General features: G+C 43.4%; 1 protein-coding gene across 1 annotated transcript in view; it reads right to left on the bottom strand.

The window, feature by feature from the left end:
• Positions 1 to 14,339, bottom strand: part of KIAA0368 (KIAA0368 ortholog) — a 76,660-nt gene that overhangs the window by 51,497 nt on the left and 10,824 nt on the right. The window contains exons 3-9 of the mRNA XM_019554951.1: positions 13,237 to 13,353; positions 11,430 to 11,548; positions 10,110 to 10,259; positions 7,357 to 7,525; positions 6,031 to 6,170; positions 2,809 to 2,890; positions 145 to 264 (exon numbers count right to left, since the gene is read on the bottom strand). Of these exons, the coding sequence (XP_019410496.1) occupies positions 145 to 264; positions 2,809 to 2,890; positions 6,031 to 6,170; positions 7,357 to 7,525; positions 10,110 to 10,259; positions 11,430 to 11,548; positions 13,237 to 13,353 (897 nt within the window). The remainder of the gene's footprint in view (positions 1 to 144; positions 265 to 2,808; positions 2,891 to 6,030; positions 6,171 to 7,356; positions 7,526 to 10,109; positions 10,260 to 11,429; positions 11,549 to 13,236; positions 13,354 to 14,339) is intronic.

Below are 14,339 nucleotides of genomic sequence, written 5' to 3'. Positions count from 1 at the left end.
CCTAGGTCAGCATTCAAATCCAAGATGAGGGTTTTTAATTCCCCCATTCATTTCCTACCCCGCCATTCAACCTTGTCTTGGATTCAAGTAAATATGGCAATGGTGCATGGGTTATAAATAGTGGCTTTAGAGCAAAGACAGTACCTGAATATTAGCTGGAAATGTTTCTGCAGCTTGCCTGGAACGCAGAAGATGAGGAACGATCTTTAGTTTAACCCGGGTGCTAACTGGTTCTCGTTTCAGTTCTGGTTTCAGAACAGCTCCCTGTCAAGTAACAGACATGTTTAAGGAACAATGTGTGTTTTGGGACCCCCATTACAAAAAGAATATGGTTATTTAAATTAGAGAGAGTCCTGCAGAGGACAACAAAAATGGTTAGAGGACTGGGGCACATGACTTCTGAGGAGAGGCTGAGGGAGCTGGATTTATATAGTCTACAAAAGATAAGACTGAGGGGGAGATTTAACAGCAGCCTTCAACTCCCTGTCAGGGGTGTTCCAAAGAGGATGGAGCTAAACTGTTCCCAGCAGTGGCAGATGACAGAACAAGGAGCAATGGTCTCAAGTGGAAGCAAGGGAAATTTAGGTTGAATATTAATTAGGAAAAAAAATTCCACTAGGAGGGTGATGAAGCACTGGAACAGGTTACCCAGAGAGACTGTGAACTCTCCATCCTTGGAAGTTTTTAAGACCCATCTAGATAAAGTCTTGGCCAAGATGATCTAGTTGGGACTGGTCCTGCCTTGAACAGGGGGTTGGACTAGATGACCTCCTAAGATCCCTTCCAACCCTCATTTTCTATGATTAATAGAACACATCTCTGAACACAGCTGCTACTAATTTGGTTAATAACCAGTGTTAATAATTTAAAACATCATACTTGAGAGAGAGAGAGAGAGAGAACACATCAATGGCAGTGGTAGCAGTCCCTTCATGCAAGGATGACAGCCTTCAAATAAATAGGAAAGATATTGATAAAGTCAGAATTGACTTAAGATGCCAGTCTAAGATCTGCAAGTTCAAATGCAGACATAGCAAATAGTTCCAGAAGAAAGGAGCGAATCCTGGTGATGTTGGGTCACAGCTCTTCCCCTCTGTCTCTCTCATCTATCCACCTCCATAGTAAGGCAAGTTTACTTGAAACAATCAATGCCTTGTACATCACAATGCCATTGGGGCTGATTCAGTGCTTCAGACGCCCAGGTATTGATGTTAATATTGCATTTCTTCAGACTGGCTCTCAAGCTGTCCTTGAACCTCTTCTTTTGTTCACCTCTAGAGCAGCAACCATTGGCAGGTTGGGAGCACAGGACTGGTTTTGCAAGCTGGTTGTCAGGCAACCTTATGACATGTCCTGTCCAACAAACCTGGTGCTATATAAGCGTGACTTTGATGCTGCTGGCATTTGCTTGAGCCAGAAAGCTGGCAGTTGTTTTTCTGTCCTTTCAATTGATGTGGAGGATTTTCCAAAGACATTGCTGATGGTAACATGCCAAGGCTTTCAGGTGTTTCCAGTATCTCATCCAGGTTTCACTCCTATACAAACAAGGTAGGGATGACACAGACTGGTAGATGAGAAGTTTGGTTTGGGTCCTGATGTCAGGATATCCCATCAAAATACTATTTCAGAGAGGTTTAAAGGCAGAACTGGGAAATTTTATTCAGCACTGAATACAGTCAGCTATGTTTACTTCTTCGGTAAGGTGACTACCCAGGTAAGGGAAATGCTCCAAGGACTGCTCTCTAATTGTAATATGGTAGGGAACAGTTGGTTGGTTTGGGGAAGGTTTGTAAAGCATCTTGGTTTTTGCAAAGCTGACAGTGAGTCCAGGCATTTCCAGTCAAGAATGACCTAGAGTTCTTCAACTGAGTGGGCACATGATGCAATTGTCAGCATGTTGAAAAATCAGTAATGAAGGTATTGGTTATATCTTGCATTTGGAATGTGACTGGTTGATGTTAAAGAGATTCCCAGCCATGCAAAACTTGATGTTCGCTCCAGATGGAAGTCTAATCAGCCATAAGATGAGTAATAACTGCAATACACATGGAAAATTTTTTGTGCAATCACAAGTCCTTACTTGACTCCAATTCTAATGGAGTCATTTCCAAGCCACTGCTTAGGGTGGTTGCTGTCATGTTGTCATGAAGTCTGACAATGGCAACAGATTTTGGCAGGTATCGAAATCTCATCAGGATCTTCCACAGGGCCTCTCTGTTGATTGAATCAATGGCTTTAATCAGGTCAATGAAGGCGATGTACTGAACTCACTGTTGCTCACAGCACTTCTCCTGAAGCTATCTAGCAACAAAGATCATGTCTATTGTACCCCTGAGTGATTTAAAAGCCACAATGGGTCTCGGGTAGAATCTCCACAGTGAGGAGAGTGACTATTGAGGAGAATGCAGGTGAGGATCTTCCCAGTTGTGGACATGAGTGCAATGTTCTGATAATTGCTGAAATCCAATCTATTTCCATTCATGAATGTGGTTACAATTTTGGCATCTCTCAAGACACTGGAAATCTGATCATGTTTCCAGATTTTCAGAACAACAGCATGTACTTGGTAAGAGTACTTTTTTCCACAATGTTTATACATTTTAGTGGGTATTCCATCAAGAACACATGCTTTATTGTTCTTCGTCTGTTCAATGCCACTCAAGGCCTCTTGAAAGAATGGTGGATCTGCAAGGTAGTCCTTAATGATATGATTCAGAATGGCTTTAATTGTACTTTTCCTGACAAATAGACCAAGGCAAATAAAATAAGAACCTTAAGCAACAGTACATCTTTGCAAACAAGGCTTACCTCCTTGGTCTTCAGTGGAATATCCCCAAGATACACTTTGTACATTTTGTTGATGATGGTGGGATTATTCCAGTCAATTAGGCTAAAGAATTTTAAAGCAATGTGTTAAAAATTACAGCTTTAAATTTAAAAAAAAAGTTGTGTGTGTGTGTACACATTTTGCACAACTTTCTGTCACATTCTCAACACAATTCGTAGTCATTTAATAAAGCATTAACATCAAATACTAGGGGCACACCAATAAAGATTTTCTTGGCCAATACTAATAGCCAATTATTAACCAGCCATATCAGCTGATACTAATCTGATAACCGATTTACAGGAATGCAGCCAAGCAGCATGGAGAGCAGCTCCCTGCAGGTAAGTCTGTGGAGGGGAAGGGGCATAGGAGAGGGAAAGGGCATGGGGGGTGCAGACTGGGGCCCCCACAGTGAGGGAGGGAGAGGCTGGAACTGGGGGTGCTGCCAGGACAGTGAATGGGACCTAAGACCAGGGCAGGGAGCGGGACAGAGCCGTGGGCGACTAGTCCAGGGGATCAGAATCCTAGCACTTAGAAATGATGGTGATGGAGGCACTTAAAATAAAGGTCGTCAAATAAGCTTCAGTTCAAGCGCTGCTGCCATTTTTAAAGTGTGGAGACGCTTTTAACTGGAGCAGAGCTGAGTGGATGGATGCAGGCTGCCCACTGTGGGCTCAGGGATCTCTGCTCTACTCTCTTTCCCTTAGCAGCCCCATGTTGGTTGCGTACCCCATCCACCTGGCACCAGGAGGCACAACTTGCTGCCCCCACTGCTGCCAGGTGGGCAGGGTACACGCGGCTGGTGTGGGCTCCTTAGGGAAAGGCAATAAAGTGGAGAGCCCCAAGCCCAGAGTCGGCAGCCTGCATCTGCCCCGTGCACAAACCTGAGGGAGCACATGCCCCCACATGCCTCCCCTGGGAGGTACACACAGCAGTGGTGAGCCGCCCCCTGGTCACGCTGTCCGCGTCTCAGTCCTGCTCCCTGCCCCTGGTCCCAAACACTGCCCTGGCAAGTCAGTACCCCCAGCCCCTGCCCCACTCCCTCCCTCACCATGGGGGCCTCAGTTTGCCCCCACACACACCCCTTCCTCTCCACAGACATAGGGTAATTCTCTCCATGCTGCCCAGCTGAATTCCTGGCCACATGCATGCAGCATTTGGGGGCCCCAGCTAGAAGGTATATTGCATTTACTGGTGACATTAATTGGCTACACCAGCCAAAAAAAAACAATCGATGCTAATCTTAAATTTCAGATTGACACTTTTAAATTTATAGGTGTTGATCTGATGTGCAACTGATATACTGGTGCATCTCTATCAAATACAAGCCAATCCTCACATCCAGGCACCAAAGTCACAATCAGTGTCGGTGAAAAGATGCCAGAGTGATTGTTCTGGGGAAACACAGATTTTAGTGTAACCACAACAGAGACACTGCATGGGCATCAAACTGCATAAGCTTCCCAACACTGCCCTTCCATTAAAGCTACCTATAGAAAGAAGGTCCTTTTAGATCCAAGGCCATTTTTGGGGGTATTAGATGAGACGAGTAATGAGCCCGTCAACCATGGCACTGATTTTAATAATATTAGACTGTCTAAGATGGGAAATGGTTTTAAAATCTAAATAAAATTTCACATGGACAACCAGACCAACAGCTGATCAAGACAACTTTTTTCACTATAGACTTGAGCTGAGTTTGAATCAATGACAGAAGACCATTCACTTTAATATCTTATATTTGGGGTTGGCAAACTTTTTAAGAGTAGCGGGCTGAAATAATGCAACTTGGTCCAAGTCATGCCAATGTTTCTGACTTGGCTTCCACTGCCATTGCTTCTCCCCACCACCAAATTAGTGCTAACGTGCATGTGACCTATCCACCATTGATCATTGCAGAAACTCCACTGAAATGCCTCACCACTGAAATGCTGCCAATATCCAGGCTTTGCAAGTCAAATTAAATTGTTTGGTGGGCTGGATCTAGGCCTGTGGGCCATAGATTTCTGACCATCTTACATTACCCTTTGAATGGCACTGTCAGCAGCCAAACAAGCAAAAAAAGGCCTGGGAGTGTTCCTAAGCATGCGGGTGACAGAGTTCTGCATACAACATGCGGGACATCTAGTAACTACATACATAACAGGATTTGTTCAAACAACTGATCTATGCAGAATGAGTTCCTAAGAAACACTATACCACCACAAGGAGACCATTTAACCAGACCTTACTGCATAGAGTAATTTCTTCAACCAGATTACTTTAATTAATCAAAAATAATCATCCTGGCCAACAGCTGAGGTGCACTGACAAAGCTGTGCAAAGACTTCAAATCCTGTATTTCTGGTATGATTAACTCAAACCAGCACTAATAGACCTGCAATTTCACAAGTACAGAATTCAGCTAAGCCTGTCTATCCAACTCCAGTAATAATGAAGTCTGTCTATTTCTGTACACCTCAATCATAATGCTGCCTGAAAGCCAGGCTGCCTCCTATGAGGGAGGTGTGCAGTCTTTGCGCAGCAAGTGACTCAGCAAACAACACCAGCAGCAATTATCATTAGGCTAATGCTGAATCACAGATGCTCCCTCCAGGGGTATCATTTCCAGATGACATTAGTTGGATAGGACATAGTCAGTCACTGTGGAGGGCACCAGGGTTAAACATGAAAGTTGTTGTCCACCATGATACTAAAGTGACAGAAAATGTGGATTTATCCCACCAGCTGTCAAGTAGCATGGCCTTCCTTTTTGGTAAATCAAGCTACCACAGCCTGCAGAATTCTAAACTGTGCTGCTAAGAGTACATCTCCATGGCACAATGCAATGGCGAGCAGAGAAACTCCAGCTAGTTCTGGCACCAAACTAAATTACAATGTCATTAGCAAAGTGCTCCACCCTGGCCCATGCACCCAGGTAGACTGCCATGCTAATACAGCAGTACTGCTTCTGGTACCTTAGCCAGATTTGCCCTTAGTCTACTCTTAGAGCTAGGACAGTTATCCCTCCATGACATGGCACCATGCCATGTAGATGCACCCTAAAGGTTTTAGAGTAAACTAACCTAAGACAACAACTACAAAGCTTCTCAGGGAAGAATTTACAGTCCACTGCTGGAGTATAATATTTTGGCCTATTACACTAATTGTGACTATCAATACTAATAATACCAGTGGCAGGTTTTCTAAAACTAAGCCATTACCTTTGCTTGCTTTTCAGTTCAAGGTCCGCTGCAGTTGCAACACTGTGTCGTGTGTCACTGGAAGCTACAACCAGGTGTATAACAGCTTCAAGCTCAGGTACCTGCTCAGCTTCTATGAACTTGACTATCCCCAGCTTACACTGCTCAGCAACATAGAAGATAATATTAAAATTACAAACCAGAAAAGACACGCTCTATAAATGTCAAGGTTTACAGCTGAGATTTTTGTAAAGAAAAAAATTAAAACAACTTCTACCTCCTCAGGATACACACCCCTCTTGGAAATTCATCTTTCCAGGTCTCAAAGGCTATAAGCAAACTTTGGGATGTGTCCTGGTACAGCTGATCTGCTTCACTGGGCAACAGACCTCACCTGTTGATCCACAGAGTTGGTCCCCCATTGCTCCAGAGGCTTCAGTGGCCTGATTCTGCAGGACAACTAGAACTGAGGCAACTTACTTGGGGCATGTGCATATGCAAACAGGGGAACCCAAAAGCGACCCTGGGTTTTCCTCATTTGCAGGAAGTGCACAAGTCAGGGAACAGCAGTGTAATACACACACCCAAGAATTCCCAGGGCACACCTCTGCAAGCAGGGGAACCCAGGCAGGTGCTCCTGGGGCTTTGGGGGCCAATCCTGTGCACCCCAGGAATACCCCTGCAGGGGAATTCATAGCATGCACAGGATCAGGCACCTCAAGCCCCAGGAGTGCCTGCCCAAGGTATTAGAGTACAGGTAATTCTGGACTGTCCGTCCTATCCCACCATAAAGCAAACAGATGTCCACCACAAAAAACAGGCACAAATTTATACTGCCTGTTGTTGCAGCCATTATTTTGGACATTTGTGGCACAACAAGGGGCATGGACGACTCTTTGTTTGGATTCTGTGTTGCCATAACTTTTTTAATGGCGGTACAAAGGCAACATCTGTTTTTAGCCTCAGAAACCTGTACTAAAGTTGCTCAAGTTTCCTCTAAGACCAAGACACTTGGGCAAAGATAGGATTTAGCTGAATGTTTTCCAGCAAGTTCTGAAAATTGTTGACAGAACAATAGTTGCAGCACTATAGCCCTGGGCCATTACTTATTTAAAAAACTTCACAATTATCAAGTGCATCTTTGGAAGTAAAATGCATACAGACAGTGACAAAGATCTCAGACAATGTTCTTTATATACAATCTGGGTAAGACATCTTTTTTAAAACCAATTCTGCATTTTCTTCCACCCTTGCTTTCACTATAACATAGGTGGCTTGGCTACCCTTAAGTCATTTCATTGCAACTGAAACGTTATACTCCTGTACTGGTTAAGCAATTTGCAGTACCTGTTCCAGCTGTTCAGGTGTCCATGGGCTATCTCCAATTACTCGTTTGGCTGCATAAAAGCTCATCCCTGGAGGAGGTTGAGGAATCCCAGAACCTCCAGTGCTACTTGATGAAGAGCCCTGTGCTGATGGCACATTTTGCCGACTCTGGGATTCATTCAATACATATCTAAAGGGAAAGAAAGGAACTTGACTAGATTTACAAAACCAGCCTGTCAAATGAAGTGGGGTGTTTATAAAGAGGAAGTGGAGTAAGCCAAATAAATACAAGTCTGCACAATTTTCAATTTTGTTTTAATCATTCATAATACCATCTTTAACACAGCAGAGTATCACTATTTACTAGGGCTATGTGAAATTTCAGCAGTTGTTTTGTTTTGGATGTGTTTTGGCCCGTCTCAGTGCTCAAAACACCAAATCCAAAACTAAAACGGAAGCCCCCAAAACATCTCCGAAACAAAATGGAACCATCCAAAACGTTCTGGATGTTTCGGAGGCACCCCTCCAGAAGAGTCCAGCACAACCCCACAGCTCTCCTTTTAAGGTGCTGGGGCCAGGCAGGGCAGCAATGGGGGATTCCCCTGCAGCTCCCCCCGCTAGGGAAGAAGCAGACACAGCCAGAGGAGCCATGGGAGAAGCCCCCATAGCTGCTTTGCCCAACCCCAGCTTCCTGGCACTTAAAAACAAACAAACAAAAAGCTCCACACTCATCAGCTGCAGCAACAATGATCAGGGCCTCTGAGGGCTCATGGTAGAGCGCTGCCACACAGCACGGTGCAGTGTGGGGTAGCAGGGATTGCCTGGTAACCACACGGCAGCTGCCCCATGGTGCAGGTGCAGTGCACCTTGGCGGGGCACTGTCTGGAGGCTGGGGTCATGGGCTGAGTGGTGCCAGGCTTCAGCTAACTGCTGGAGCCACCCCAGCTCCCAGACAGCATACAGCACCCTGCTGAGCCACACTGCACCCGCACCATGGGGCAGATGCTGCATGGGTGCCAGGCTGGAGGGGCAATTCCTGATGTCCCCCACTGCATGAGGGGGCTCTGTCACGAGACCTCAGAGGCCCTGATCACCGCTGCCAGAGCCAATGAATGCGGGCTTTTTAAGTTCTGGGAGGCTGGGGCCCTGGTGGGGGATGGGGCTCGGCAGGACAGCATGGGGACTTCTCCCACGGCTCCCCCCACCTGAGGAGAGGCAGGTACAACTGGAGGAACCACAGGAAAACCTGCAGCTGGGCAGCCCGCCTCTCCCCGACCGAGCCGAATCAGCATCAAAACTCTGAAACAGATTTGATGGAATTGAAACAGAACACTGATCCAAAACACCAAAATGAATCACTATCCTTCAAAACGGCCAAATCCAAAACAAAACATAGCCTTTTCGCGCAGCTCTACTATGTACATCAGTGAGCTTGACATCCAATGCAAGTCCTGGCCAAATACTGTATTCCAAAATTAACTGGAGCCTATACATTTCTTCTCTTAGGGAAAAATCCATATATGTAGTTGGCCCCATGCCCAAGGAGTTTGACACCCATGTTCTAGCTTCTTCTACACAATCAGCATGAGGGCCACAGAGGCAACAAACATTCTCAGCAGTGCAGACAAATGTTTGCCCCCCCACTCTAAAGTGTTTTCCAGTGCAGACAGAGATTAAACATCTATTTGGATGTTGCAATGTTAAGCCCTTCTGTGAACTAGAATCTTCCAGAAGCTAGCCCACACTAAAATTTAAGGAGACAAATATCGTGCAGCTATGCAACAGACTACTGGGCTGAGAGTTCAGATTCAATCCTCAGCTCAGCAAATGCAGTTCTAGCAGAAGTACAGAGTATCACAAACAGGACATTTTAGGTTAAGAAACGCTCTCTTTCAGTTGCCTTAAGTGAAACATCCAAAAAACCCTGAAAATTTTGGCCAGATCTCTTTGGATGGGATTTTCAAAAACAGCACAGTGCATTAGGAACAAGAATCTTACTGAAACATAAAAGAATTTTCTCTCCTAACTCATATAGGTGGATATTCAGTGACTCTCATGAAAAGAAAGAACAAAAGCTTTGCTTTTACAATAATTTCCTTAAAAATGAATGCTTCCTGAACAAAAAATATTTGCCAAACACAAACTAGACAATGGGAAGTGGCGTATGAAATCTCTGCACACAGAGGAAGGAGAAGAGCAGGGATCAATAAATCCCAACTACACTGTACATAATTACTGCGCACAAACTTGCTCTTTAAGTTGATGCTCACACCAGTACAAGCCATTAATCAAGATTACACCATCTCCCTTGTCACTAAGGCACCAATCCCTTGAAATTTGAGATTTAAGTGTGCAGTAACACTGAAGGGAAATTGAGAGTGCTCAGGACTGCAGGACTGAGCACAGAAAGGAGAGACGAAGGGGGAGTTATACACAGATTAATGTTTAGTCTATTTAAAAACTTTTGCACTTACAAAAAAAAACAACACGTGTAAGGGCTTGGTTGTGAACCCAATAGAACTCACTGGGTGTTTTGCAAGGCCCAGATTCAATAAAACATTAAAGCACATACTCAAATGTTTTGCTGAATAGGGATGGTATTACTCACATGCTTAAATTAGGTACCTTGTGCTGAATCAGGGCCTGACTTCATTTGGATCAGGAGATAAAGGGGCGTGCTTTTAAAACATCTTCTTGGGTACACTTAGAAACATATATCATATACAAAGAACTCTGAGCACTGCACAGTTAAGGTGAAATTGCCCCTTACTTACCCATAAGGCATAAGGAGAACATCCAACATAAAGTCCAAAAGCAGCTGTACAGTCTTTGGTTTTTCAGCAAGATTAAATGGGGAAGCTGCTTTCAGTGGTTCAACAGGGTATTTCATGTGAAAAAGGGTTGGTATTAGAAGATGCATTAGGCTGAAAAACAATTATATTTACTGCAACTATTTACAAACAACATACTTTGATTCTTAACATTAAGCAAATAAACTGTGTAACAGATTTTCCAAGATCCTTCAATTTTAAAAATCTCTTTCACTCTTTCCATATTTCATACTCTGGCAGCTTTTTGATACCCACTATGCCCCACTGATGGAGGCGCTCAACAAATTCAGAATGGGTTTTAACAAAATCCAAGGAAATAAGTTCATTATTCACGTCAACATACTTACAAATATTACCACTTCGTACTTGCATGGAAAAAAGCCACGCACATATACACACACTTCAGAAATTAAGACTACAGTCGAGGAGGGTCTTGTGCAAAACATTATTTTTCACTAAAAATACAGGGTGTCAGCATCCTTGAAGTCCAATTAAAATGGTACCTCAGAAGCAAACTTAGTAAGCACACATACATCATGTATGATGCAGACAGAATAGATCCAGTTCTCTAAAAGGTCTCAGAAACCAGAGGATTCAATTTAGAAACCTGGGGTAAAACCATGGCTCAAGTGAAATCAGAGGGTATTTAGGCACCAGGATTTTACCCAGGCCATGATGCTCACTTACAATAAGACCAACTTATACCATTCTAGTAGTGAAAAGGAATGTTCAAGAGAGGAAAGGTGCAATTTCTACTAGTTTTAAGGCTCTGTTCCACTGACAAAACAGTGTAACAGCTTCAGTGTAAACGAGAATCAGACTCATGGATGAGGGGTGAGATTTACAGAAATGCTTGGCATGCCAGAGCTTCCATGTGTGCCTGTTTGTTACTTTGTGACTAGGGATTTCAGACATCTCCACTATCTGGGGTGGAACTTTAATGTGGCCTGATTCTCTGAGGTTGGTGCACAGCACTTCTTAAATCAGAGCCCTTCAAATTGGGAACCCAAATCACCAGCTGCTTACAAAAAATTAGGTGCATTTTTATTCCAGACCCATCTGGAGATGCTCATCAGGTTCTATTGTATGAGACTAACACACAAAATGTGGGTTAACTAGTGGTCAAACAGTAAAAGCTGGACTGTAATATCTATTACCTAGAAAAATTTGCACACTAGGTAATCACGTGACCCTCCAGAAAACTGCACTTTATTTAGCTGTAATGACTTAAAGAGCCTTTATACCTAGCTCAAGAAACAATACCTGTCTTGTTGTGGTTGAGGTTTCCCTTCCATTGCAGTGAGCAGGGTAGGAGCCAATTCACATTGTTTTTCCACAGGTAAACGAGGGTAACCCATCTTCACATAAATTATAGTAAAATTCTGCAAGGATAAAAGAAATCAATATGCCTAATATAAAAATTGTGATTCTTTTGCAAACTATTTCTGTCTGGTATTTTTATGAATTAGCTGCATGTAGCAAATTAGATTCTGAAAGACCATTATCACCACCAGTGACAGTTTCCACTGCCAAGATCAACAGCACCTACACAGAATAAGTTCAAGAACTGCTTTCCTTACTTATAGCGGACTTAAATGGGAGTTTTGCATGAGCAAGAAATTCCCAGTTATAAGTCTCTCAGCCTCCCGTTTCTGAAAGAAGTGAACATGAATTACTGGACAGACATGCAGGTGAGCAGTATAGGCAAGAGGCTCTTTACAGTATTGGCTGATTTTTCTAGTTAAAAACTACAAATGGGTCATGGGACAGGAGAGCATAGGGGATCATTCTTTTCACTGCTGAGGTGGTGGATCAAATCTATCTCAGATTCAGTGTGATGGCAATTTGCTGACTGTTCCATGGCATGGTTAAAGAAGTATGTGAGGGTCAATTCAGTTCACATTGCACAGGTGTCCAGATAGCAAAACTACTGCTACCACTGGCAGGCTTGGCAGCCTCAACCAAGTCACTAAAGACTAAATACTCAGGGACTTTACCTCAAGAACCCAAACATGATCTCTCCAAGTCACAGTCCAAGTATAACAGCAAGGTAATTGAGAGAAAGTACTCATGTTCTGCAGGTCAGGATGTTTGCTGGTTTGTATGAACAGGATTTTGAATCCTGAACAAGGTATGCCAAAACACAGAACTAGGATCAATAAAACATGACTGAAAATTTAGCCCAGATATACAAGAAGTGTTTTAAGGCCCTATTACACATCAATTGCTGTCCAATGGAAATATCTATTTTGGACTTATATTACTGCAATCTATTGAATTAACCATGGTAATGCTAAATTACTATAGATCTTCTGAAATAGTCAAAAATACCTCTCCAACTTGCATGAACAAGCATGTCAGAGAGAGAAAATTTTCAAAATTAGCCATTCTGAAGTTAAAGGGCATTCTGAACTGAATAGTCATGTTTAACACAAATATTCACTACTGAAATATAAACAGTTTTTTTAAAGAGATAGCATTTGTAAAAATTTCATTAAGCCAACTTCATTATAGTGAGAAACAAGCATACAAGCACATACAATGTTTCCTGTTTTTAGCCCTTGATTTGGATGATCAGTTACTTCGAGCACTCCAGCTAAAGTTAATTCTACTTAATGACAGTTTAAGAGACTGAACATTTCCACCTCTGCACTGGGGTGGCAGCAGAATGAGGAGAGGTAGAAGACAGGCCTTTTATAACATTCAAGGAAATTGATATGAATATTTACAGTCCATATACAACAGTTCAATTGTCTCTGCTAGTTTCATAAAATGGTTAGGTGGTGGGATTTTTTTTTTGGGGGGGGGGGGGGGAGGAGGGGAGTTATATATTCTTTAAAAACATACCAAATGTATTAAACTTCCGGACACACAAAATAGAGGACAATATTGTATCTTTCCTACTCTGTCTCATCTATTTAAAAACTGAAGCTGAAAACACATGAACATTCTGCTCCCATGTCCACTGACAAACACATGTCCACAATTTAAGGCCCTGACCTTGCAAGCACCTATACACTTCAGCATTTCACAAGCTGTTAGCTAATATTCCTGGAAGGCTGATACTTACTGTGACAAAGGAAACTGCAGCAGGATCTTGATATTGAACTAGTAAAGTCTCTACTGGAAGTTGGATTTTTGGACGACTTTTGATACGTTTATTCAGGTGAACCAGCAGCTCCATGACCTGAGGGAGGGGGAAAAAAACCCACTGAATTCTTGGATTTAGGTTCAGATATCCCCCCACAATACAAAATTGTCCATTAAATACAGAACCAGCCTCAGCTTTCTGTGCTTCACCACTCCCAAATCTCTGAGAAGATGACAGATATGACTTATCTTATTATTCAATAACTATGGAAAACCAGTTGGTGGTCTCAAGACATTTGCTGGTAGGCACACTGTAACTTGGATTAAAGGTGCTTGATAGGCTGACCACTGATTTAAAAAAAGAGATGGGTCTACAGCCTGATCTTGTATTGTTTATATTCCAAAGCACAGAATATTTATCTATTTATACATGGTTTACCCTAGCAAACATTCTCTACTTGGTTTATCTAAATTTCTTTCTTTTTGTCACCAAGACTCTGGGGGCTGCAGGGGGCGCTCTGGTGTGGTGCCAGGGGACTGGAAGAGGGTCAACGTGGTTCTCATCTTCAAAAAAGGGAGGAAGGAGGACCCAGAAAACTACAGGCCAGTTAGTCTTACCTCGACCGTGGGTAAGCTTTTCGAGAGAATTATCCTGGCACATGTCCACGAGGGGCCAGCGGGGGAGGTCATGCTTAGGGGCAACCAACACAGGTTCATTAGAGGCAGGTCCTGTCAGACCAACCTGGTGACATTCTATGACCAGGTCACCAAATCCTTAGATGCAGGGGTAGCAGTGGACGTAGTCTTTCTGGACTTTCAGAAGGCCTTCAACACTGTCTGTCACCCCATTCTCATTAAAAAACTGGGGGACTGTGGTGTTGACACCTACAGTCAAATGGGTCGCTAACTGGCTGGAGGGCTGCACCCAGAGCGTGGTGGTGGATGGGTCATTCTCGACCTGGAGGGATGTGGGCAGTGGGGTCTCCCACAGGGCTCGGTCCTCGGGCCTGCACTGTTCAACATCTTCATCAGTGACTTGGATGAGGGGGTAAAAAGCACCCTGTTCAAATTTGCTGATGACAC

The sequence above is a fragment of the Crocodylus porosus genome, unplaced genomic scaffold (assembly GCF_001723895.1).
Source record: "Crocodylus porosus isolate Cpor-Errol unplaced genomic scaffold, CroPor_comp1, whole genome shotgun sequence".
In the NCBI taxonomy this organism is placed as follows: Eukaryota; Metazoa; Chordata; order Crocodylia; family Crocodylidae; genus Crocodylus; species Crocodylus porosus.
Note: the sequence above shows the minus strand (reverse complement) of the source record. Positions and strands in the feature narration are given on the sequence as shown.